Here is a 21,546-nt window from a genome sequence, read left to right as displayed (position 1 = left end):
CAGTGGAGACTGGACTAGGGACCAGGGCCATTGTGAAGCACCCACTGTGGACTTTGGCCAACCCAAGACTGAGGCTCACCCGGGCTGGCCTCTCTGAATCATGGCCAGGTCTGTTCTAGAGAGGGAAGGGGCAATGCCACCCCCCTCCAGTAGTTCTGGGATCTGAGGTGCACCCATGTGTGTCTGGTTCACTGCCTGTGCCGTGAGCCCAAGCCTGTCTGCAGAGAGGCCCAGGGTTAAACCCTCACACTGCTGACCCCTGGCTGCTGTGAGAGAGGAGGCAGAGGTCAGGTGAGAGCCTCCCAAGCTGAGAGGGCCTGCCCACAAAGCCAGCCCCTGGAACCAGCGTGAGGCCCCGGGGGTCCTCCCTGCCTAGGCCAGCCAGAGATAAGAGAGAGCTCATCGTGTTTGCCAAAGATGACTCTGGATGGGCGGACACACAGACCACACACAGACCTGGTGACAGGGCTTCCCCTGCACTGTTTGTAAGCCATGGCGTGTATTATCTATTCTGAAAGTTTTTAAGGGAATAAAGGTTTAACTGCACACAGAACAAGCTGATTTATTTATGGACACATTGGTACAACGTTAAATGCTAAAACACAGGTAGGAAGGGAAGCCTGCATTTAACACCCCCCGCCACCTCCCCCCAGCTCTTTGTCCCTCAGTGGGACTCCCCAAATGGTACCAGCCCCTGATGGACCTGGAGCTTCCTGTAACCACCCCGCCTCCAGCCATAAAGGGAGACTGGGGGAGGGGAAAGACCAAGGTGAGAGAAGCTGCCATGGACCCCTGCACACACCTCAAACTCAAGAGGGCCCTGAGCCTGAAACAAACGCTAAGTAGATCTTCAGGTCCTGCCCAGAGTGGAAGGAGCCTCAGCCTTCAGAGACCACGATGACCAGGAACGGGCGGGCCACCCACCTTCCTGTCTGTCTGGCCCTTAGAGGAACACTGGGCCTGGGTCTGCCTCCATTCAACAAGCCTGCGGCTAAAACTCCAGGCTCTGGCCTCTGCTGCCCCGGGCAGCCGCCCCTCCTGGTAGAGAAGCCCCTCACTCTCCATCCTGGCATGGCTCCCCCACCCCACAGGACTTCCACACCTGCTTGCCCAGGGGCCCACAAGGGATCACAGACATCCCTCTGGGAACTATAGATGAGGGTGGGGTCCCGGAGCACTGGCCCCAGGACAAGGACAGAGACTTGAAAACAAGGGGGGCAGAGGTGTGCCCACTCCCCTCTGCTCCCCCTGCACCTGGAAATCCAAGAGGCCCCCAGTCCTCAGTCTCCTCCCCACCAACAGCTGCCCTTGGGAGGGGCGGGGGGAGGACAGAACATGGCATAGAAGGCCTGGTGAGGGCCTGGCATAGAGTGTTTGACGGATACCTGCTTCTCTCTTGAACTGCCCCCTCTGAGGACTGGGGCAGCTTTTCTACAGAACATGGCATAGAAGGCCTGGTGAGGGCCTGGCATAGAGTGTTTGATGGATATCTGCTTCTCTCTTGAACTGCCCCCTCTAGGACTGGGGGCAGCTGTGGCCCACCAGGGCAGGTGGGGAGGGGCGGGCACAGGCCACAGCCTCGAGAGGCAAGGGGACCCGCTGACCAGCCAACAGCCTGCAGTGCCCCGCCCCCACGACCACCACAGCCATCCCTGGTCCCTTTGCTTCCACTTCTTGGGTCTTACCTTTCTCATCTCTAGGAAGAGGCTAAACCAGTTAGTCCCTGAAGGCACAATGGGCAGGGGAGCCCCCCAAACATCAAGCAACAAGAGCCTGGATTCTCAGCTCCACCCCCGGCCTCTGCTCACCCTAGGGCCTGCTCCCAGCCAGGACTCCAGCCGGGCCGTGAGAATAGGGCTCCCAGCCTCCTTCCCGCGGCCTCTCAGGACCGGGCTCAGCGCCCCAAACCCCAGGAGGTGCAAAGGGAAATGGAGCCCCTCTTCCCGCACCTGCCTGCCTGGGACTCAGATGACCACAGAGTGGGGGGCGCCCGGCTGCCCACCCAGGCTGAGGGCTCGGGCCGCTGCAAGCAGGAGGGTGCCGCTGAGTGACTCCGCAGCGCAGGAGCCCCAGGCCAGGGCCAGGGACCAGCCGAAGCTGATGCGGACGTCCTGCACGCACTGGGGGCCGTACTGGCGGGCCGTCTCCGCGAAGGCCAGCTGTGAGTAGCTGATGTAGATGATGACCCCCGCCAGGGTCAGGGCGCCTGGGGAGGGGGTGCAGAGTGACCACTCAGCGCATCTGCCTGCTGAGGGCGCCTGCCCTACCTGGGACCCCAGCATGGTGGTCCTTTAGACATGGCCTCTGCCCACTGGCCTTTGGGGGAGGATGGAGGCTCCGACTCAGTCCTCAAACCTCAGGACTTCACCCTACAAAAACCCCTTGCAAACAGCACTACCTACACCCCCAATAGGTAGTCCCTACTCACATAAATGCCCCTGCATGCACAGCCTCCCCTCGCGCCTGGAGTTACACACACACACATACACGCACATGCACACACGCACACACACAGAGCCAGTGACCTCTACCGGCAGTGGGAAGGGTGGGAGGAGCTCTGGAGTTCTGGCCAGACATCCTGAGCCAGGCCCCTGACCTGCACCTCCGGCCCCCTCTTCCTCGCAGTTCCCCCTCCCCACTTCACTGGCCCACAGCCTCCCCTCCTGACCCTAGCTCAGTGTCCCTCTTCCAGAGGCCCTGTCCCCTCCCCAGGTCTGAGTTTCAGGCCCTTCCTACAGATCCCATGACCCCGGTCCGTCCCCATACGAGGATATCCTCCTCCCTCCAACCCTACATCTCTGCAGGAAGAAGACTGGCTTTGCACCTAGTGTGAGGTGACCCTGGAAGGTCAGGGGCAAGCAAAGAGCTGGGCACCGGGACATTTGCCTGTCCACCCAGGTTCAGGGGGACCAGCCCAGAGAGCCACCCTCTGCCCCACCGCTGCAGGCTGATGTCAGGGCCTGCCCTTGGTGCCAGCTGCAAGGAATGTAGGTGGGGTCCTGAGACCCCCAAAGGCACTTCCTGGGTGCATGGTGCTCCCTCTGGACACTGCCCAGTTAAGGCACGAGGCAGACCTTCAGAGCTAGGTCTGCATCTCACTGGGACCTAGAGAAGGGGCAGACCCTGGGCTCCCCATACTGCCTGCCTCTTACTCAGGTCCTCTGGGATTCCTCACTTGCCCAAAGATGGGAAGGACGGACTGGCCTCCACCAGCCTAGGGCTGGGTGGAGCCACCACAGAAGTTATGGATTTAATTTTGGGAAGCTGTGAAGCCAAATCAACTGCAGGGCTCTGGGACTGAGGTCAGTGCCCAGTGCGGGGGGTTGCTGAACACATCTCTCAGGCTTCTTCAGGGAACTCTGTGCAGCTGAGGCCTCAGAAACAGAGGTGTCTGTCTCAGCCTACAGTGGTCAGAGCTCTCAGCCAAGGCCCTCCCACCCCACCCCCACCATCCCTCCCAGGCTGCCCCACCAGCTGAGCATGCCTCTTCAAGCTGCCAGCTACTTCTGTCCAGCCTGGCTCTGGGCAGGACCTGCCGCTCTGCCAGAGTAAGCTCCCAAGCTGGACCCCGACATGGAACACCTGACTCTTCCTGGGGATGGAGGCACCCAGGTCCGGCTCCTGCCAGACTGCTTCTGAACCTCAGACCTCCTGAGATGTCTCAGGCCTCTCCTCTTGCTGGCTCTGGAGCTTCGAGCCAGGTGATGGCCATGGAACTCATCACCCCAGGCTCCATATGTCCCCAGGTCCCTAGCTCAGGGCCCAGCCAGCGTTGACCTAGAACCCTCCGTGTCCCTCCCCTTCTGCAGTGACAATGGGGGGGATTGGGGTGATCTGGCCTCACAAAGGTCCCCTTGGTGTGACAGTCCTGACTCCGAGTCCCCAGAGCTGGGTCCCTGACCCCACTGCAGCCCCCTGGGCAGGCTCCTGACAGTGACGTCAGGTGATCTGTTTCTACCAGGAGCCTGCCATGCAAGGAAAGCAGAGGTGCAGCCAGTCTGGCCCCTGCACAGGGGAGCAGGCGGGGTGTTCCTGGAACCTGGCCCACTGCCTGCCCTCCCTTGGAGCAGGGGGAATGACCCTAGCGCTGCCTCCAGGCTGTCCCTCAGCTCACTGGCCCGGCGCCTTGGTTCCAAGCACGATGCCAAGGTTTCCTGTCTCCGTCAGGTCTCCTGGTTACGATCCCACCCAATCACTCCTCTCCATGGCTTCCCAAGGCCCTCTTAATTGGATTGTGGACACAGTCTCTGGGGTCAGGCTAGGCCTGACGTTTTGTTTCCTCCTGTTCTCATTCTCTGAACCACACACCTAGGCTGCTGGGCCCCCTGGCAGTTGGCACCTACTCCCTCCTGACCAAGGCCTCCCAAAGGGCCCAGCAGCCCCTGGGAGGAAGCAGGCCTACCCAGAAGGGAGCCCCGGCCAGCGTGGTCTGGTCCTCCCGGTGTAGCCCTGGCAGGAGAGCCGGCCCAGGGTGCCAGACTCGGCTCAGGCCTTGGCCCTGGATGGGAGGGGCCACTGAGGACTGACCTGAGGAGCCTCCAGCCCACGGTCAATGACGGCCAGCCTTGGGCAGCTAGGGGCACCAGGTGGCTGGCTGGGACAGATGGCCCCGAAAGGCAGTGATGGGGATTCCAGGACCAGTTTCTTGCCGAGCTCGGGGAATCCTCGGACATCTCAGCACGAAACTGTGACCAGGGGCCTGTGTCTGTCACTGCATTCCTGAAGGAGGGCTTGGCCCAGTGCCAGCGGGCTAGGTGAATGTCAGTGCATGCACTGTTACTAGTCAAAGTTTGGATCTGGCTCGTTTGGGGTCACTGCCAAGGAATCCAAGGCCCCGTGTCACCCTGTCTTAATGCTCAGCCCTTCCTGGCCGCTGCCAAACCCCTACCCATGTTGCCCCCTCACCGGGATGGTGTTGGAAGAAAAGGGGAACGGATGGGAGCTTGTCCCACCCCCCTCATGCAGGTCCAGCAGGGCAGGTCCTGGGCTCACCTCTGAGATCCTCATGCTTCCTGCCCCTGGCAGCTCAACTTGGGGCTCCTAACCCCCATCCCTGGCTCTGGCCCCACAGTCAGCATCCCTGCTCCTCCAAAGGCTCCAGTGCCACCCAGGGTGCCTCACCTGCTGCAGCTCAATCCCCAGGGTGGGCCTAGGCTCAGAGCAGCCAGGGGTTGGGGCAGTGAGACAGGCAGCACCCCACTCCCAGGACCTGCGGCCCCCACAGTCCCTGGACTCACCCCCCACCAAGAAGTAGCAGCCGGTGAAGAGCAGCAGAGGGATGCTCTGGGCCAGGGAGCTGAGGAGGCCACAGATCCAGCCACACACAATGAGGACGAGGCTCAGGGGCAGGACCACCAAGATGGCTCGGTGCAGCGCTGCCAGGAGAGGAGGTTCAGGGAACAGGCAGGGACCCAGACCGGGCCCCCAATGGAGGTTCAACAGAGCACTTCAGTGCCTGGATGTCCTCCTTCGTAGGACACATGGGACTGTCCTGGCCCCAGCCAGAGGAGGAGCTGGACCATCTGATTCCCTGTGATGTCTCCATGGTAACCACCTGACCCTCCCAGGGGCCACCCCTTGTCCTGGCACAGGGGCAGCAGACACGTGCCCCTCAACTCACCAGGTGGGAGATGCCCAGTGAGTAGACTCATTTGGGGACATAAAAGAGACTCCAGAAGGGGCACAGGGAGGGCGAGACAGGCTGTGGGTCCAGCATCTGTGGTTATAAGCTAATGGCAGAGCCTGGGGGGCCAAGGCCAGTCAGGAGAAGTTCTCAAGCAACTATGGAAATGTGCTCTGGGCAACACAGGGTCTAGCTGGAAGCAGTTCTGTGGGTCTAGGAGGAGGGATTCTGAGCCTTGCCTGAAGATCAAGGAAGGAGGGCGTGACTCCCACCCGAGCACTCACAGATGAGGTGCTGCACCGAAGTGGAGGCGTCCAGGCTCTCACTGGCAAAGGGATTGATCAGGGGGATGCAGCTGTTGTGCCCTAAAAAGTAGAAAGTACGCACAGCCTGGTGGGCCAGACATTGCTGGGTATACCCCACCCCCGTGCTTCTCAGAGAAGGGTGGTCTGCCAGCTCTCACCACCCTCCACCGGGGCCAAGGGCCCTGTCAGTTTCTCTCCTGGAACTCAGAGTTGGGGCTCAAATGGGCTTGGAGGGCTCAAGACCTTTCATTTTGTTTATATGATGTGCAAATAATATCTACGTGGAGGCCTGTCAGAAAATTTCAAACACTGCAGAGAGGATGCCCTCAGGCCCCCCTTGGGCCTGCTCACACGTGGAGGCCAGGCTATGCCTGCATGAGAAAGGGGCGTGTTATATGGGCTCTCTGGCTCTCGCACACTAGGGTGCACACACATGCACAAGTCGTGAACGCTTGGAGCCTTAGGCTGTCTGTGGGGGGCAGGGTTGAATAAACTGCAGTGTCCTTCCTCCCTGGTAGCTCTGAGAAAGGCACTGTCTCTCTTTCTCTCACACACACACGTTTACACATGCTCCCACACATCCCTGCCACCCTGGGCATGTCCTGCGCAGGGGAAGCCCCCAGGCTGGTCCCAGCTTGGTGAGGCCCCCAGCTGAGGAGCGTGTGGAAGCCCACCCCTCCCTAAATGGGACAGAGCCCTTGCCTCTCTCCATTCAGGTCTGAAGCCACGTGGCGCTCCTGTTTCCTGCCCCGTGCCAGGCCAGGGGTGTGGGGAACAGGGGCCCTGCGCCACAGCCCTGGCTGTGCCTGACAGGGAGCAGGGACCAGACCAAACCCGGACAGAAATGAAGAAACAACTCCAGGTCACTGGGGTGAGGAACCCTGGTCTTGCCAGGGCCCCAGCTCCCCACACCTGGGCCCCCCCCCCCGGCTCCCACCTCAGCCCAGGGCCCCTGCAGATGAGTAACAAGCACAGTGCTGAGCACCCCTGGGTGCTGGGCCTGCCCGTGCCTCCCCCGGCCTCATTTCTCCCACCCCGAGTCCCACATCTCCAGAGGCATCATTTTCTCCCCATCTGACCAACGAGGCTGAGGGACAAGGTCCCGGGTCACCCAGCGATGTCCTGTCACCTGCCAAGTGACATGACATCACTTGGAACACAAGATCAGCCCCCAAAGAGTGAGGCCAAGGGACTGTGGAGGAATCCTGCTCTAGAAAGTTCTTGGGGTCCTTATGGGGCCACCCTGGGCCCCTCCTTTTCACTTCCCACCCTGGGACGGTGGGAGTTAAGCCCTCCTGCAGCCAGACTGTCTCGGAGAGAGTTGGGGGAAGGGGTGCCCCTGAGGGCAGACAGGCGGGGGAGGGGGTGACTTCTCGGAGCTACTCTGGGAGGGGTGGTGCGGCCCCCTGAGTCTGAGGGGAAGGGTCGCGTGGGGGAGGGGCAGCCAGTACCTTCGCAGATGCGCCAGAGCCCCGAGTGGGAGGAGAGCTGCCCGTGGCCGCTGTGGTTGCCGGTGCCCGCCACCTCCAGGAGGTACCAGTAGTCGCTGGCCACGGCGGCCGCCAGCAGCGCGAAGCTGAGCAGCGCGCCCAGGGCAGCGGCCAGGAGCAGAGCGCCCAGCCGGGCCATGCGGTCAGGGTACCAGGACCAGAGCCGAGCGGGGTCTAGGAGAGCGGAGGGAGCCAGGAGCTGAGGGGCAGCTGTGGGCTGGGGAGTGGGGGGAGCGCAGAAGCCGGGACTTAGGGAGCGGAGAGACCCGAGAGAGTCTCAAGAGACGGGGGTTCTGGGAGTAAGGAAGTAAGTCTAGGGAAGGGGCACGGGGGTGGTGGGGTGGGCGGGGGTTTGGGGAGCAGGGCAGGGAGGGGGCCCGGGAATGGGGAGCAGGAGCGGCAGGTGGGCTCTTGCGGGTGCGGTGGCCCTCGGGCGCACAAGGAACTCCCACCTGTGATCTCCAAGCTACCTCCCAGAGGAAAGGAGGAGGAAGCCGCAGGCGCCGGCCAGCGCTGTGTTCAAATCCCAGCGTCCCTGGCTGTGGGTCACTGGGCAAAGGACTTAATTTCTCTAAACCTCTGGTTCTTCAGCTCCCAAATAGCCAAGCTGAGGAGGGAGGGTGGGGCCAGAAAAGCCCGGAGGAGAGACTCAGCAGGAAGCCTGAATGGTGGGAGGCAGCTCCCCTGCCAACCTCCACCCGCTACACTGGAGCACTTGGCTGCTGGTTGGCTCAGCGGTGTGGGTCTTAATCAGTCTCCAGGATCAACCACCAGAGGGTCCTGATAAAGTGGGTGGGCTTGTGAGGGGCTACAGAAGGGAACCTGGCTTCCTGTTGGTTCCAATTACTAATACCCTGTGAGGCAAAGCTAGCCTCTGCCTGTCCATCACTCACTCACAAACATAAGCAAAGCTTCTCTGAGGACAGGCGGCAGGTGCTGGTGGGGCAGGAGGCAGAGGAGCCACAAAGGGGCCCCCACCCGGGAGCAGGAGGGCTGTCATCGTGAGGCTGTTGGGAGTTTAGCTTTGGGCAATGGAAGGGCCTCCACTCCAGGTCCCTGGACTATCCACTGCTGCCCATTCCACCGATGCAGGGCAAAGATGGGGGTCAGAGCCTCACTGAGTGAGGGTGGTCCTTCTCAGACCACCAGCAGCTTCTCCACTTAGGGTCATCCCAGGGCTCTCATTTCCAAGTGTTTATTTTGACCCCCTTTTCTCTAGGTTTGAGCAATATCATCAGGAAGTAGAAGTAGTCCCAACAAAGTTATTGAAATAATACTTCGGGGGGCATTCAGACACAGTGGCTCGAACTGTCCTGCCAACCACGCATCTTTCTCACACCACACTCAAGACTGGGTTGGGGCATGTGGTGGGGATAGGGTGTGGTGATCCTGGCTGTGGCAGTTTCTGTACCCTCTTGCCTGACAGCCCTACCCCCAGCCCCCACCCTGGAAGCTGGGTACCAGCCAGGGGCCCTCCTCTCTTGGGGGGCATTGGACCTGGAGGGTAAAAGAATCCAGCAGGCAGACAGAGAAAAGCATGTGCTTGGGAGCAGCAGCGGTCTACAAAATTGGGGGGAGGAACTAGGGGAACAGGGGAAAGTGGGGGTGGAGCTGGGAAAGAAGGTAATGACCCAAACGTGACAAAGATGGACACCACTTCTGTGTTTAAGCTACGCTTGAGAGATGGTGTTTTGCTGTTATTCTTCTAAATATTTATTTGGCTGCATCAGGCCTTAGTCGTGGCCCGTAGGATCCTCCTTATGTCACATGGACTCTCAGGCTCAGTCGTTGCTGTCCACTGGCTGCAGACCACACCGGCTTCAGTATTGCAGGCATAGTTGCTCTGCAGCACGTGGGATCTTATTAGTTCTCTGACCCGCGTCCCCTGCAGGGATCAAATCCGCGTCCCCTGCATTGCAAGGATTCTTAACCACTGGCCCACCAGGCGAGTCCCGAGAGACAGTGTTTAGGGAGAACTAGAGGAACCCTGTGGCTGCCCACTCCACACACGTCCTCCCAGTGCCCCTGCTTCTCGCCTGAGCTTGTCTGAAAAGGTCTCGTTTGCATCCCCTGTAACACAGAATACAATCCTGCCGTCAGGGCGAGAGTCGGGCGCTGTTTGAGGCCACTGTGCCCCCAGAGCCCGCCTCTCTGCAGAGGAACAGACATGTATCCCACTCCTGTTGCAGTGTAGATGGCCAGGTGAGCAGTCTACACCCCATCGCTTCAAAGCCCTGGTTCAGGGTTTTCAACCCCAGATGTGCCAGTCGGAGTGACTGATTGGACTGTCCCCAGACAATGGGTATCAGTCCTTGAGGGGCTACTCTGATGAATTCCGCTAGTCTACCTCCCTTGAGATGGACCCAAATTATACCCTAGCCCAGTTCTGAAAAGGCGCCTCTTAGAATGACCGATTATTTTTCATTATTCGTCCTCCTTTCATCAACTTGCAACCCCGAACTTGTGAGCACCAAGCCTGTCACCAGGCTGCCGAGGCCTCTTCAAAGCCAGCATCAGACCACTTCCACTGAAATCAGGGGCAAGCGAGAACTTTAATGGAAGAAATCCCAATTATGTGTGACAGAACAACAGGGATGCAGCCAAGCCTCTTCTCTCTCTTCTTTAATATTTTTTTATTTGGCTGTGCCAGGGTTTAGTTGCTACATGAGGGATCTTCTATCGTCTTTGCAGCATGTGGGACTTTTTAGCTGTAGCATGCAGGATCTGGTTGTCTGACCAGGGATCAAACCTAGGGCCCCTGCATTGGGAGCACCGAGTCTTAGCCACTGGACCACCAGGGAATTCCCCAGACCTCTTTTCTTTAAACTTACACTGAACTGACTCACAGAGGCTGAAAGAACAGGATGCCTGAGACCAGGGACGAGCTTCCTGCTCCAGGCCGATGACACCATAAATGGCCCCCAGCGATGGACTGGGAAGCAGCTGAAACCACTGGTGAAATTACTCTCAGAGCAGCTCAGCACCAGCTACACTACAACTAATCTCACTGCATTTGGCAAACATCCTCCAACAGAAAATGAACCTCCCTAAATCGCCCTTCCCTACACGTCAACTCCTTCACTCAGCATGCATTATGAAGTGAATTCATCCTGGGAGGCTCTAAAGACACCATTCTAGTCAAAGTCAACCCTTCCAAAGGGCTCTCAAATGGCTGGGGTCACAGCTGGGAAGCGCTGACATACAGGATGGCAGCCACGTGGCCGGCCACTCTCATCCCCCAGGACTCACAAGAATGGGGATGGTTTACTGCACTAGCCCCCCTGGGGCCAGGCCACAAGGCTGGGCAGTGTCATTAGTGAGTGAGGGACCAGCTCTGGGGTCAGACTGCCTGGATTCAAATCCCAACCTGAATGCTTTCTATTTACATGACCTTGGACAAGCTATTTCATCTCTTTATAAATCTCCACTTTTGTATTCAAAATATGTGGTTAAGATCCCAATAGACTTTACTGGCAGTTGTTGACTTTTTTCAAGTGAGTACTACCTGCAAATGCTCCACATCCCCAAAGGGGTGCCAACCTGCAGGTAATGGCTGGCTGGTACCCCATCTTTCGTAGCACTGAGGATGGAGGGTCCCAATTCCCCAGGCTTTCCACTGGCTCTGATCTCGCCACACCTGACAACTCTCACCGCCAGTTACAACCCTTCCAGACTCCCACTGGCTTGAACAATCAGAAAGGCAGACACATATTTGAGAAAGTTGAGGCTGTTGCCCTTGCTGCTGCTGCTGCTAAGTCACTTCAGTCGTGTCCGACTCTGTGCGACCCCATAGACGGCAGCCCACCAGGCTCCGCCGTCCCTGGGATTCTCCAGGCAAGAATACTGGAGTGGGTTGCCGTTTCCTTCTCCAGTGCATGAAAGGGAAAAGTGAAAGTGAAGTCGCTCAGTCGTCCGACTCTTAGAGACCCCATGGACTGTAGCCTACCAGGCTCCTCCATCCACGGGATTTTCCAGGCAAGAGCTGTTGCCCTTAGTAAGGGCCTAAAGCTTCATTAATGGATGTCTGGTAAACTTTCTGGACATTGGCAGCCATTAAAGCCCAGTGATATGTTTTTTTTAGAATGTAAGTTTCTAGAAGAGGAAATGGGTAAGATGGTCTGAGGGGGGATTTCCCTGGTGGTCCAGTGGTTAAGACTTCACCTTTCAATGCAGGGAGTGTCGGTTCAATCCCTGGTCAGGGAACTAAGATCCCACATGACTCATGGCCAAAAAATAAAAACATGAATGAAGCAGAAGCAATATTGTAACAAATTCAATAAAGACTTAAAAAAAAAAAAAAGATGGTCCGAGGGGTCAGCGCGAGCTTAGCCTTGCCCCACAGCACAGCCTGACAACACGAAGAACTGCAGCACGAAGAACCCAACACAAAGAACCCATCACGCAAAAGAGAGCAAAAACATTTTCTCAGCTTCTATACAATGCTAGTTTGTAAGGATCAGTTATTATTCATTTACAGATTGGCACAAATATCAAAAATAAGCAGCTGAGATGAATATAAAGGCTGAAATGCTTTTTTTCCCCATAATAAAAACCACTGCTATATTCTCCATACTTGGAGGGAAAAATTCATTTTACTGAGATATGGCAGAAAAACATGTCTGAGGTGTGTTTTTCACAGTTGGTTTACGCATGGAATGAGTCCAGATGACACAAATGGCCCTGGTCTCAAGCGGCTCTTGCAGAGGAGCCCAAGGCTGGCTCTGTCACTCTGCAAGGACTCATGCCTCCCCCACAAGCACTGGGGTGGGATCGACCAATCGGCAAGCTAAGAAGGCACTGCCGTGAAAAGCCAAAAATATTTAAGAAACCCAGTAGGGTCTGCAGTGTTTGAAATGAAAGTTTTTATTCTTCAGCAACTACCCAGATAACCCCCAGAGGTTCCAATAGGACAGTAACAATCCACCCTGCAGCTTTACTTCATGAAGGATGGTGAAATAAAATCTATCATCTGAAGATCAGGCCTCAGCCCTGAGTGAGCCGGCCTCAGGGAGGAGGGGACTGCTGCGGAGGCAATGCTGTGGAGAATGTGGCGCAGATGTGGAGCAATGGAGACACAGCCAATCAGGGCTGCCAGACCGCCCGCACAGCGCACCAAGTCCCCACAGCTCTGAGCCAAGTTGTTTAGAAGGGATTCAGGCCACTACATTGTTCTCGCAGAGGAGCAGCCAGTGTGCGCCCTCCAGCTCACCAGGGCTGGCTAACCGTGCAGCAATTTCATGACAGTTTCTGCCAGATATTTCCTGCTATCTTACTTTGTCTCCAAATCCACCTGAAGTTCACACTGGTGTCCCCAATGACTAAGAAAGGCTTTGTGCTCAGTTTTAACTATAGTTTATCCTGTTATGGAAAATAATAATTCAAACAAGATAAGAAAACAACACTGCAGGATCTTAGGAGGGGCTGAGGGCTTTGTCCCAATTCCTCTTTACATGAAAATCCTGTTGCCACACACACACAAAAAGTCAACTGAGGCCGCACAGCCTCTAAGAGCCTCGCATCACTGTTGAGGAAACTGCAGCTCCAATTCAATAGGTGCCAGGCCCAAGCCCACAAGGCAAGCATCCCATTAGAGGGCAGAGTTCAGGGCTGGAGTGGGTGTTCCACACGCTTTTTTTTACAACTGCTCCAACTCTTTGCTTAGTCTGTGCTGGGGCTGAAACTCATACATCACTGCATTTATGATCTTGCAAGAATGAAAACAACATAAAAAAAAAACATGCTTTTTTTCTTTTAAAGTTTCCCCCAAAAAGGTTTTGCAATCTACTTTTTAAATTAATTTATTCCTTTAGGAAGATTCACATTGGAAAGACAGGAGAATTATCAGTTGCCTAATGCACATCAATAATGGAAAGTAGGTATTTGAAGAGTATTAATACTTAAGACCATGAACTCCTTCCTCAGATTTTTCATCCTGCCCGTGTGCCCCGTCCAACGGATGACAGCTGGTCCACAGCGGGACTCTGCAGGAAGAATCCACTCTGACTGTGTGCTCTGCTATCCAGAAGCAGTGAGTCAGGCCCCTGAAACATTCCTTTTCTGCATGAAAGACCTCCTCGTCTATTGTAGAAAAATGCTGCAACCTTGCCACGAGCCATGGCAGAAGTATCTTCAAGCTGACCTCAAAGCAAGAGGCCAGCTCTACTCTCAAGACATCAGTCCTTCTGCATCACCCTCACCAAGTCACACATACTACAGTCATGGAAAGGGCTCTGACACAGATCAAACCCAGAGGCAGAGCCTGGGGTCTAATCCTATGGCTACCCCTGTGAATCTGAAAATCACAAGATGGGATGGCAAGGAACCCCTAACATACAGGGCACTTTCAGAGGCGTGGCAGGGATGGGTCATACAATCTGTCTGGGAGGAAGGGAGCTGCTGTGACACCACAGACCTGATGGGGTAAAAAAGATGGTCACAGGACCTGCAGACATCAATGTGAGATAATATAGAACATCTGGAACATAATAAGTGCACACCATAAATGCAGATTATTATGCAAGTGAAACTTAAAAATGGTATTCTTAATCTTGTTTGTCCTGTCATAACGGACCTATGATCACATTCACACAACACATCTCAGCTGGACAGCCAGTCACCAGCTTCATGAAGCCCAAACACGTTGCTGTAAAAGGGTTCTACCCACATGAGCAAATGCCTCCCCTCACCCTAAGTCCAGGAAGCAATAAAACGAAAACTACCAAAGAGAAAAGACAGGGTCAGTTACAGTACTTAGCTCCAGCTATATAACAGAAGTAGCCCCTGGCACCAACTTCAAGAAAAAAAATAAAAAATACAATTTAAATATTCTAATTTCAAAATGTTGATGTTCTGCTTTCCTAAGGCACAGTTAAGAGGCCCCAGAGAAAAACTGGTAATGCTGAGGGGTGTGCCCTGGAAACGACGTGTCTGTGTCACTGTGCAGCAGTGACAGGGAGGTGTCACTCCAAGGCAGCCAGCTGCTCAATGGCACAGCGGACTTTCTTTGCAGTTTCTTCAAATTCTTTCTGCTTATTGTTGGTTTCCTTTGCCTGGAAATAAAGAATACACACGTGAAATTGAAGCTCTAGGCATGCTCAGATAGGGATGCCCAGCTCTATGGGGTAAATATTCTCATTCAGCTGCCTCTTTCTTTTTTTTTGGCCACATCATGCAACCAAGGATCTTAGTTCCCCAACCAGGGATCACACCCTGGCTCCCAGGCCTCACCATCAGATTGCCAGGGAATTCCCTTCAAATGCCTCTCGTCTGAGTTGCCTCACAATAATTATAACAGAAGACACTGATGGATGGCTTCGCTTGCACCGTACCATTCTACCTGCTCCCTACATGCTAGCTCACTCACCGCTCCATGTCCTGTGAGGTAGACGCCACCTTTATCCCCATTATACAGAAGAGGAAGCCGAGGTCCAGAGTACCATCCAGCTCAGGGTTACCCGCTAGTCTGTGGCAGAGCCCCGCTCTTCCCCACTACCCTACATTGCTTCTGAAGCTCCCACAGAAAGTCCACAGCCTTCCTCTCCTCCCCATCAAGCAACAGCTTTCTCCTCAAACAGAAAACCTGCCACCTGCAGTTGCTCTTTGAATCTGGCTTCCAATCTTTCATCTGCCAAGTACTCTCTCCAGGCGGACAAATGATAATCACGTCAACAAATCCAGAAAGCTCTTTCCCAAATTCATTCTACTTGATTTCTCTGCCATATTAAAAAACAAACAATAGGTTTTTATTGGGTTAAATAAGAAAAACAATAGAGGTAACTTGTTTTCAAAGACGGTGGCAGATGCAGCAGCAGGAGCACAGAGCACACGGTGCGCTCCGGGTCAGACCCCAAGCCCCAGCTCGTCCCTGGCCGCACACCAGCCAGCACCCAGGTGGCTGCCTGACCAGTCAGTGGTCCTTCGAACTGACCAGTAGCATCTCATTAAATATGGGGTCTCATTAATCCAGAGCATCACGACAGACAACACTCGTTCCTTGTTTTCAGTATTTGTAAACTGCAACATGTAATTATCTCACCTGGGTAAGTGTCTGTCTTAAAACTGTGTACTGCAATCCTGTTGCTAATTTAATAAATGGTTTAAAAGATCAGCTCCCAACCTTATTTCCTATCAAAGAACAGACAAGGTCTGCATGCCAGCTCACCTCCAGGAGTGATGTACTCTAGATGGTTCATCCTGGAGCTCTAGCAGGAAGCAGATGGGCCTCTGGTTACACCCATTCCTTGCACTTGGCTCTGACCCCAAACCTTACTGTCCACATCCACTCACAAGCATATGCTCATAAGGAAACAAGAGGACCTGAATTTTTGTATCAGGGATATATTATTTGCAACAAACCTCACAACTGGGTATCACTTTAGAGCAGCCCTATCCAACAGAATTTTTTGCAATGATGAAAATGTTCAATTGTCTGCACAGTTCAATAAGGTAATCACTGGCCACATGTAGCTACTGCGCAGATAAAATGCCACTAGTGAAACTGAATTTTATTTGATTTTCTTTTTTTTTTGGCTGCACCACAAGACTAGTAGGACCTTAGTTCCCTGACCAGGGATCAAATCTGTGCCCCGTGTAGTAAAAGCGCAGAGTCCTAACCACTGGACCAATAGGGAATTCCCCCAAAAATATACATTTAAAGATGGTTTGGAAGGAAATACACCAGTTACTGGTGGTTACCACCGGCATAGGGGTGAAGCTTTTGGTTCTTCCTTACAAAAGCTTTATATGTTTTATACTGATAGTTTATTTTATAATTAAGGTAATAAAAACAAATGCATGATTTTAAAGTATTTTGACTTGAGGAGAACAAAAAAGTAGCTGCAAAATGGAAGCAAACCATTCTCTTCCAATCTCCCCACTTTTCTCCTGGGTGTTTACACCTGGTTCTGGTCTGGTTCTGCCCCCACTGCTGACACCCAGATAAGGGAGGCCCAGCATCTCCTGGGTCTCCTCTTCCAGTCTTCCTAAGTCACCTTCCTCAACAGGTTAACCACCTTCCTCTATCAGATCACAGGACCACAAGCACTCAATTTTCTAGAACTGGACTGTGACAACTGTAGTGTCTGTCTTCCTATTTGTTTCAACTACCAAAACATCTTTGTCTTTCTCAGAGCTCCACAATCTGGCTGCAGACTCACTGTACTACCCTTAACATTCCTCCCATTCGCACAGGCATAGCTTTCCCACAACTGTTCCCAAAGTACACAAGCTGGTCTTTCACTTCGAACAGGGCTGGCAAAATATGCTCTGTGGGACACATCCAATCAGCCCATGGCCTGTTCTTAACCCAGTGGCTAAGAATGCTTTATGTTTTTAAATATTTGTGGGGAAAAAATGAACAAAGAATAATTTCCAGGGCTTCCCTGGCGGTCTAAGGGTTAAGAATCCACCCTGCAAGGGACACCAGTTCTATTCCTGGTCCGGGAAGATCCCACATGCTGAGGAGTAACTAAGCCCATGGGCCACAATTACTGAACCTGGAGCCTGCACTCCACAACAAGAAAAGCCACCACAATGAGAGGCCCATGCACCACAACTAGAGAGTAGCCTTCACTTGTTGCAGCTAGAAAAAGCCCGAGTGTAGCAACAAGACTCACCACAGCCAAAAAATAAAATGAATAAGTAAATAAATATTTTTTTAAAAAAGGAATATCTAACAGAAACTCTGTGTCCCATAATGGCTAAACACTTACCATCTGTGGCACTTCACAGAAAATGAACTGACCCCTAACCTCAAAAGCCCTCTCTAGCCCTCCTCCTAATTCCAACACGGCAGTTCCCAAGACCTCCATTGAATACATAGCTTTACTGACCACTGACTTCTCGCTTCTTGAAAATCTTTTCGATTTTGTCCTCAGCATTTAAAAGTACCATATTAGACAGAATTATGTATATTGATCTCTAAAAAAGAACATGATTTTCAAGTTGAAAAGGATCTCAGAAACCATGGGGGTCTATCCTCCATTTTATAGGCAGGAAACTATGATCAAGACTAGTCTAAATTCACAAAGTCTGTGAGTGGCAGAGATGAGTGTTATGTCTGGACTCCCTGCCCAGGGCTTTGCTAAAAAGAAATTAAATATCTGAATATTTATTCTTCGTAAAGCTACCAGGTTTAGCACATAAAGAGAAGATGCTCAGTTAAATGTGAACATCTTATAAACAAGTAATTTTTTAGTAAACACCTACACAAAATGTGACATATATTAAAAAATTATTCCTTGTGTACCTGAAATTCAGACTTAACTGGGAGTCCTGGTTTTCTCTGGCAACCTTACTTCTCTACAGCCCAGGTTGTTTGGGAGCTACTTCTTAATGGATTCATGCTTTCACTCTCCCAATAACCTAGTTTACCTGTGCAAGAGTCAAAGTTTGCCTGTAAAGATCCCTTCAAGGCCCAGTAGGACTGGCGCTTCTTTCTCCCAATACACATAATGCCCCTTCCTGACACACTGTCTACTCTGTGTCTCCAAACCCTCTGTCCCCACCTCTGCTAACACATGAACACACTCCGTATAAATGAGCTACGATCTCAGTTGTCACTGAAGGCAGGAATGCCAGCCTAGCCCTCACACGTCCCACCACCAGAGGTAACCACACACTGAGGGCACCTCTACTCAGGGCATGCATTTTTTTGATTGCATAACCCCAAGGTGACTCTAGGTCATATGCTTTTCTGTCCTTTTATATCTTCACACACACACATCTGAGGGGTTTAGAAAGTGCTGCGGAAAAGCGTCTATGCAGTGTTTGTGAGGGACTGGGAGTTTAATACTAAAGATGCTGAACAGGATTTGTTCTTGGTTCTTATTTCCAGCGATACATACGATTTTGTTCTTGGTTCTTTCTTTATCCAGTTTCAAAAATTCACTGAGGGTTAATTCTTCAAACTGCTTCTTGACAGAAAGGAAAGCACAACCAGATGAATGCTTTTTATGTTCTTCTCTAGAAAAAACAATACACGAGCATGTCAACAGAGACAGTGAAGTAAAGGGAGAAGAGCTCATTACCACCAGTCTCCCTCCCCACCTGAGATACACGCTGCTCTGCTTCAGGAGCAGAGTATGAATTCTGAAGTGGATGGAACCAGTGTCCGGACCCACATTCCCACACACCTCATCTCAGCATCTTCTCGGTCTGTGGACACCCCCCATCCCCTCCTATGGCTGGTATATTCTATTTGGAGTCCTTTAGCAAGCAGTAGGAAAAGTGTTACAGAGTGTAAATCTAAAGGTACCACATGTCAAAGCCCTTAAAATCATCCAGGAACCATTTGCAGTTATCTCATTTTATTGGGCTTATTACATAATCTATTGGTGAATTCTTGTGCCTATACTATCATTCTCTGCAGTGGGAATTATCCCTGCATAGCAGACAGCACTAGAACCAGAACAGTCTGGGGACTTCCTGGTGGTCCAGTGGTTAGGATTCTGCATTTTCACTGCTGGGGGCCTAGGTTCAATCCCTGGTTAGGGAACTAAGATCCCACAAGCTACTTGGTGTGGCCAAAAAGAACAAACAACCAAACAAAAAAACACAACAACCCAGAACAATCTGGAAGAAACACACAGCCACAGAAATTTCAAGAGGACAGCCAATAGTAAGTATAATCTGAAAACATTATAGCACTTGGAAATTCACTTCCAAGAATACGACCAGTATTTCTCCACTGATCTCTGGTATGATCACCATGCCATCCCAGTCAATACCGGGTCACAAGAGCAAACTCATTAGGAAAAACAGTAATACTCTTTCTGCCAAGAAGAGAAACAATTCCAGAGATTCAGGGCAAAAAAATTCAAGTTGTGGAAGCTATTGATTCTGATGGGGAAAAAAATGGGAGGGAAAAACGGGGTATTACATTACAGGAAGACAGCTGCTGTCTGTATGAATATATGCACGCATGCAGGAACACACACACACACACAAACTAGACACAAAGAACAAAATCCAAAACAACACTGAGTGTACTACTTTAAGGTGTGGTTTTTCTGCTGTATGAATGATAGTCCAGATAATAAAGCTTCAGATTTAAAAACTCCAAAATAGGAAAGGCACCTGGACAGCTCTAGGTCACAGCAGGATCTGCTCCAGTATTCTAACTTAAAAGGTATTAAGAACCCACAGGAAAATGCCTTTCTTTAACATCCATCCAGAAGGATATTCAGCCAAATCGGGTTGGATTAGGTTGAAAGCATTACCAATGTGCCAGCAGCAGACTCATCCATTACAACAGCTGTTTAAGGCCAAAGGAGGTTGGAAAGCCGAAGCTCCTTCACTAATCCTTCAAAATTCAGGGTTTTTTTTTTTTTTTTTTTTGGAGGAGCCCAACACAAAACAAAAGGTCCTGATGGAACTGGGGCACCCAGGAAGCCCAGTGAGGCCGGCCTGCGGGACTTACATAGGGTCGTCATCTGGTTCCCAGCCTTCCAACTCCTTGAAGCAGAAGAAACACTGAGCCAAGTCGGGCTCGTTCTCAGTGGGACAGTGGATGAAGCCTGCCGCGGCCATCTGCAAAGGAGAGCTCGGCTCAGGCCCCAGCTCGGAGAAGGGAGCCCACAGGGGGGCCGGAGCCTGCGGAAGGGGTCGTCCCGGGGGTCCGAGAGCCCACAGGGGGGTCCGAGAGCCCACAGAGGGGCCGGAGCACGCGGGAGAGGTTGCCCCGAGCCTGGAAGCCCACAGTAGGGTTGAGGCCCGAGGGAGAGGTCGCCCCGGGCCCGGAAGTCCACAGAAAGGCCGGAGCCCGAGGGAGAGGTCACTCACGACCTAGAAGCCCACAGAAGGATTGGAGTCCGACGGAAACGTCGCCCCGGGCCCAGAAGCCCACGGAAGGGTTGGAGTCTGCGGGACCTGTCGCCTTAGGACGGGGGCGGGACTCTTGGGGCGGGGAGGACCTGGGGACTCCGGGAGGTCTTACCCGCTCCGGGGTGCAGGCGCAGCCCTCTAAGAAGGGCCAGTTCTTAAACGTGGAGACGCGGTGGTCCTTGAGGTAGAGCTGCCAGGCCGGGGGCAACGACTGGGCGCCCATCCCGCCGCCGCCGAGCGGTGCCGAGATTCAAACCCGGCGGTTGACGGCCTCCGCGAGGCATGTCGGGAACGCGCCTCCCTCTGCCTTCTGGGAAATGGGAAGCTGTGTGGCGCGGGGCATGCTGGGAGTCGTAGTCCTCTCGCCGCATGGCTCTGCAGCTGCTCAGCCGCCACCGAGCGAACCCCGCCCCGCGCTTACTTACATCCCAACTACTTGCTAAGATTGGTGGGAAGAGAAGCTGGGATGGGCTGAAGCCTCCGTGATAACTTCAAGTGGGTCCTGCAGAGCACGAATGGATTAAGCCCTTTCAGCCTGCAAACTCTATGTTGTGGGCGCCCCATTCCTGAAACCATTAGTGCTAGCTTCCCCAGGCGTTGCGCTGGCCAGATTGGAATATGTGCTGAGGCCCGTCCATTTAGAAGGCATGCATCCTTCGGGGAAAGGTGTCACATAGATGAAGTCTACCGCTAAACCTCCACCTTTGCTGGAGTGAGCTGGTCACTCTTTTATCAAGTCTTTTATCGAGTCTTTTCACTGAATATTCTTGGACATCCAGAAATTGATCCTTGGCGCTTTGTTCTTCCCTTTCACCAGAATTCCTCAGGAGTTAGATATCCCTTCTAAGTCCCGGCCCCAGAGATGCAGGTAGGGGTAAACAGAGGTGAAGCCATGTGTAGAAAGAAATAATGCCCACTGCCCTACCTCCAGGAGACCTGGGTGTCTTCTCAGAGAGGTGGGAGGGGATTGGAATGTGATTCAAGGAAGTGAACAGCCCAGGACAGTATGACTGGACAATAGAAATGATTGCCCAGGGAGCAGGCATCTGCCTGTAGGCTCAACCAGATTGGTTTCAGAGCAGGCCTGAGTAGCTGGTACTCAGCCTCAGGCAGACGCCCCAGCCTTCCAACTCTCTGAACATCCTCTCTGAGAGGATTTTATGGAGGTTTCGCAGGCTTGGTTGATTGAATCATTTGCCTTTGGTGATTAATGGAGTCACCAGCTCTTCTTCACTTCCTGAAGATTGGGAAGGTGGGACTGAAACCTCCTGGTATCTAATGAAGGTTTGGTCTTTCTGGCTACTGT

The 21,546-nt window shown here is 53.2% G+C and overlaps 2 protein-coding genes and 1 non-coding gene across 6 annotated transcripts; 1 reads left to right on the top strand and 2 right to left on the bottom strand.

The window, feature by feature from the left end:
- Nucleotides 1-542: 542 nt before the first annotated feature.
- TMEM235 (transmembrane protein 235) lies at nt 543-8,025 on the bottom strand. Of its 3 annotated transcripts, none has more exons than XM_081575678.1 (5): nt 7,871-8,025; nt 7,380-7,635; nt 5,908-5,988; nt 5,238-5,375; nt 543-2,206 (listed from the first exon to the last, which is right to left on the bottom strand). In XM_081575678.1, the coding sequence occupies exons 2-5, from the start codon at nt 7,555-7,557 to the stop codon at nt 1,965-1,967; spliced, it is 639 nt and encodes a 212-aa protein (XP_081431804.1). In that variant the 5' UTR covers nt 7,558-7,635; nt 7,871-8,025; the 3' UTR covers nt 543-1,964. The 3 variants fall into 3 exon arrangements, with proteins under 3 accessions (XP_081431804.1, XP_081431803.1, XP_081431802.1); XM_081575677.1 differs by having other exon boundaries at nt 7,380-7,592; XM_081575676.1 differs by having other exon boundaries at nt 543-2,169; nt 7,380-7,592.
- Nucleotides 7,871-20,508, bottom strand: BIRC5 (baculoviral IAP repeat containing 5). Of its 2 annotated transcripts, none has more exons than XM_081575680.1 (4): nt 20,353-20,508; nt 19,837-19,946; nt 18,263-18,380; nt 7,871-8,025 (listed from the first exon to the last, which is right to left on the bottom strand). In XM_081575680.1, the coding sequence occupies exons 1-4, from the start codon at nt 20,461-20,463 to the stop codon at nt 7,990-7,992; spliced, it is 375 nt and encodes a 124-aa protein (XP_081431806.1). In that variant the 5' UTR covers nt 20,464-20,508; the 3' UTR covers nt 7,871-7,989. The 2 variants fall into 2 exon arrangements, with proteins under 2 accessions (XP_081431806.1, XP_081431805.1); XM_081575679.1 differs by lacking the exon at nt 7,871-8,025 and adding an exon at nt 12,264-14,467.
- TRNAE-UUC (transfer RNA glutamic acid (anticodon UUC)) lies at nt 18,840-18,912 on the top strand. The gene has a single exon. It is a non-coding gene; the product is annotated as a tRNA-Glu (tRNA).
- Nucleotides 20,509-21,546: the final 1,038 nt, after the last annotated feature.

This window comes from Giraffa tippelskirchi, chromosome 3 (assembly GCF_054371585.1).
Source record: "Giraffa tippelskirchi isolate mGirTip1 chromosome 3, T2T-mGirTip1v1.2.pri, whole genome shotgun sequence".
Classification (NCBI taxonomy): Eukaryota; Metazoa; Chordata; class Mammalia; order Artiodactyla; family Giraffidae; genus Giraffa; species Giraffa tippelskirchi.
Note: the sequence above shows the minus strand (reverse complement) of the source record. Positions and strands in the feature narration are given on the sequence as shown.

Excerpts from the sequence above, each read along its gene's own strand:
- BIRC5 (XM_081575679.1), bottom strand. The coding sequence starts at position 20,463 with ATGGGCGCCCAGTCGTTGCCCCCGGCCTGGCAGCTCTACCTCAAGGAC. Across the intron at positions 19,947-20,352 it reads GCGCCTGCACCCCGGAGCGG|ATGGCCGCGGCAGGCTTCAT; the intron begins GTAAGACCTCCC and ends TCTCCTTTGCAG. Across the intron at positions 18,381-19,836 it reads GAACCAGATGACGACCCTAT|AGAAGAACATAAAAAGCATT; the intron begins GTAAGTCCCGCA and ends TGTTTTTTCTAG.
- TMEM235 (XM_081575676.1), bottom strand. The coding sequence starts at position 7,557 with ATGGCCCGGCTGGGCGCTCTGCTCCTGGCCGCTGCCCTGGGCGCGCTG. Across the intron at positions 5,989-7,379 it reads GCTCTGGCGCATCTGCGAAG|GGCACAACAGCTGCATCCCC; the intron begins GTACTGGCTGCC and ends TCTACTTTTTAG. Across the intron at positions 2,170-5,237 it reads CTGCTACTTCTTGGTGGGGG|CTACTCACAGCTGGCCTTCG; the intron begins GTGAGTCCAGGG and ends CATCTACATCAG.